Genomic DNA, 3,276 nt, shown 5'->3' with positions numbered 1-3,276 from the left:
CTAGCGGTAATAGCAAAACTGAGAAGTTGCATTAGCTAAAGTCACCCACAGTAGCCTTTCTTGCACATTCAAAATTGGCCATTTGCAAAGTAAATCTTACTTTAACTAGATGGTTGACTGAGTTGAACTATGCTGTTTCTTTGGGCATTTGAAAGTATCATTCTTGCAAAGTTTAACATACTCATGTTAGTTCTATTCTTTCCAAAGGCCTATCTCAGTTTATTGACGTGCTAAGTTTCCCTTGGTTTTGCTATTTCCTGGCATTGTTTTTATGTAGAATTGGGTCCTCCAGATGAAGTTAACATGAGATACTGTTCATGGCTTGACTAGTTTTCTTTAGACAACAGACCATGTTATCTTTTTGTTTTGAAAATGTAGATGAATGTATAACAGTCCCCCCCCCCTTTTCTTACTGTCTATCCAGCAGCTTCTGAGCCTGGACCTCCGGGACACATCCAAGCAGTCAGCATTCCCAGTGAGACCTGTTGGTTACAATAAGCCCTGGACCCCATGTTCCCTCTCTGCATCTAGCTCTGCCCTCTCTACTCACTCCACAGAAAGTGCAACCATGACCTCCAGCCACTGGGGGCAGAACACAGAGGCCTCACTCCCATCAAGATTGAAGATGTCATTCTGGGCTGAGCGCTCGGTCAGCATGGTGGAGCCCAGCACGTGCACCCTGGGCTGGGCCTCTACAGAGCCTAAACAGCCCCCAGCCTCCCCTACTGGTGGCCCTGTCTCTGGGTCTCCCACCTCCTCACGCTATAAGACTGAACTCTGCCGCACCTTTGCCGAGAGTGGCATCTGTAAGTACGGGGGGAAGTGCCAGTTTGCCCACGGCTTTGATGAGATACGTGACCTCAACAGACACCCCAAGTACAAGACGGAGCCTTGTCGCACCTTCCACACCATTGGCTTCTGTCCTTACGGCATCCGCTGCCACTTTGTTCATAACAACGAGGATGACCTGGGCCCTGGTCCTGCCAGACCTGGGCCTGGTCCCCAAACCCCCCGAACCAGACGACCCCCTCTACTTAGGCAGAGCTTCAGCTTCGGAGGCTTCCCCTCCGCCCCTCCACAGCCCCTGGAGCACTCCCTCCCCCACCCCTTCCTCCTCGTGCCTTCAGTCTCCCCTCCCACCTCAGCTGACATCACCGACCTGCTCTCCCGCGCCTTCTCCGAGGTGGACTGTGTCTTTGAGCCGGCCCATGAACTCCAGTCTCAGTTTCTTCCCTCTCCTGACTCAGGCTGTTCCCTCTGTGGACTGTCCCCTGTGCCTTCCCCCTCCCACAACCCCTGTACCTTATCAGAGGGCTGCGGCCTGCAGCAGAGCCAGAGTCCCCCCTGTGGGCCTGCTCTCAGGGCCAGGAGCCTCTCCTATACCTCCCTGTCTGACCACGAGGGTGGGTGTGGCAGCTCAGCCAGCAGCCTCAGTGGGTCTGACTCCTCTGGTCCAGATGGGTCTGGTCGGCGGCTGCCTATCTTCAGCCAGCTGTCAGTGCCTGACGAGTGCTGCAGCAGCACTAGCTTCTTCCTCTAGGTAGGATGGTCTCCTCAAACCTTCCCCAACCACTCAGTGACGTCTTGTCCATTGAAAGACTTGTGTTTTTTTTTTTTAAAGAACCATGACTGCATACTATTGTGTACCTAATGTATTGTACGGGCAGATGCTTGACACATAAATGTGCTTCAGTTAAGCTCAAGCGAAATTAAGCTGTACACTTTTGAGGTACAAGTTGACAGCAAGGCAAGGTGCCAGAGTTGCATTACACTGACTATCTGGGAGAGAAGAAAATGGTGTAGTCAGTGTTATTGCCACTGGAAGTCCTCCATTCCTGCCACCTGCAGTTGTAAGAAGTGAACTAGTCATGTAAATGACAGTTTGAGAAGCAATTCATGAATCTTAGAATGTTAAAAAAGCCAAAGACAAGGACACAATGCATCTCTGCCAAGTTAGATTTCCCCCTATGAATGTTGGTTGACTATTGTGATTTTTTTTCTTTATTGTACACTGTTCTTTTGACTGGGCTTAAGAAATTGACCTTTTCCAAAAACCCACTTCAGTGCCTGTAAACTTTTAGTTTTTTTTTGCTGTTATTGTTGGAAACTGTAATTTTCATTGTTAGTTGCAGGGGGACCTTGGATTTTCTTTCCTATTTTAGATCAAAGCTTAAATTGGTTTCCTAACTTTACTTAGCAAGGTGGATTGTGAGAATGAATAATTGTTTTCTCACTTGTTTCTGTAATCTCTGCAAATGTTTAAAGTTGTATGTAGATGTTCTGAAGATGCACCAAGAGTACAGTGTGTATCCCTTGTGTGGTAGACTCTGCATGTAATCCCTGATTAGCCGAAAAATACATGTAAATGGCAAAGTGAAATGATTAAACTGGGTTGCCGTTGAACTCTGATTCTATTGAGTTGGACCTAAACAGCACCTTGTTCAGTAGATTGAATTGTAGTGTCTTTCTAGAAGTTCTTGGGGAGATCTAATGGTAGATGGTTTGTATCTGAGATGTTTTGGTAGTTGGTTCTGAGGGTGGATGCTTTTTTTGCATTCCATTGTATTTAAGTACCTTTTTGACCAACATGTTTCAAGCTTGTTTAGTGTTAATGGAGAATCTTTAGTAAATTAAGTTTAATTTATTTTAATGTATTTATAGAACTTTTTGGGTTTGTATTTAAGTTTAATATATTTTGTTGTACTGGAAATAAACTTTTTTTAAACATTGTTTAATCTTACATTAATTGTATTTCCTCTGTCTTCAAGGTGGTTGGGGGAATCTTCCCACAATGGTTGCATCTGTGAAATGCAGCACTACATTTACAAAGACTGAATTTGTCATGGCGCCATCAGTGTTTTTGCATAATATCGACCATATTCCCAAATGAACATCAGCCTCTTCAAATTCTGATGAGTCGCTCCAAATAACTTGTGTAGTGGCACATTTGTGAAACGTTTGGTTTGTTTGCCTACAGCGTCCTGCTGCGCTAACCTAGTTATAACACAGCTACACTGATTTCTTTGGAACTTTTGTTTCAATGTAAAGCACCTCAAAAGAATCACTACCCACATATTAATCTGTAGGCTACTGTAACGGGACTACTCTCTTCTATAGTTAGTCCTTTGTTATTCACAGTGTGTGTTGGGAGTTCAGTGTGTGCATAGGGTGGGGGGTAGCCAAGCGGATCAGATATCACATGGAGATAAGATGGCTTTTGTTTCATCCTTAATCTTTACACCCCTCTGCTCACTCCCTGCATAGCAATAAAACTGA

General features: G+C 45.2%; 1 protein-coding gene across 1 annotated transcript; it reads left to right on the top strand.

Moving 5' to 3' along the window:
• The first annotated feature begins 431 nt into the window (after positions 1-431).
• LOC120028241 (mRNA decay activator protein ZFP36L1-like) lies at positions 432-1,567 on the top strand. Its single transcript, XM_038973409.1, has one exon. It carries the CDS (start codon positions 569-571, stop codon positions 1,538-1,540), a length of 972 nt encoding a protein of 323 aa, XP_038829337.1. The 5' UTR covers positions 432-568; the 3' UTR covers positions 1,541-1,567.
• The last annotated feature ends 1,709 nt before the right edge of the window (positions 1,568-3,276 follow it).

The sequence above is a fragment of the Salvelinus namaycush genome, chromosome 34 (genome assembly GCF_016432855.1).
Source record: "Salvelinus namaycush isolate Seneca chromosome 34, SaNama_1.0, whole genome shotgun sequence".
Lineage (NCBI taxonomy): Eukaryota > Metazoa > Chordata > Actinopteri > Salmoniformes > Salmonidae > Salvelinus > Salvelinus namaycush.
Note: the sequence above shows the minus strand (reverse complement) of the source record. Positions and strands in the feature narration are given on the sequence as shown.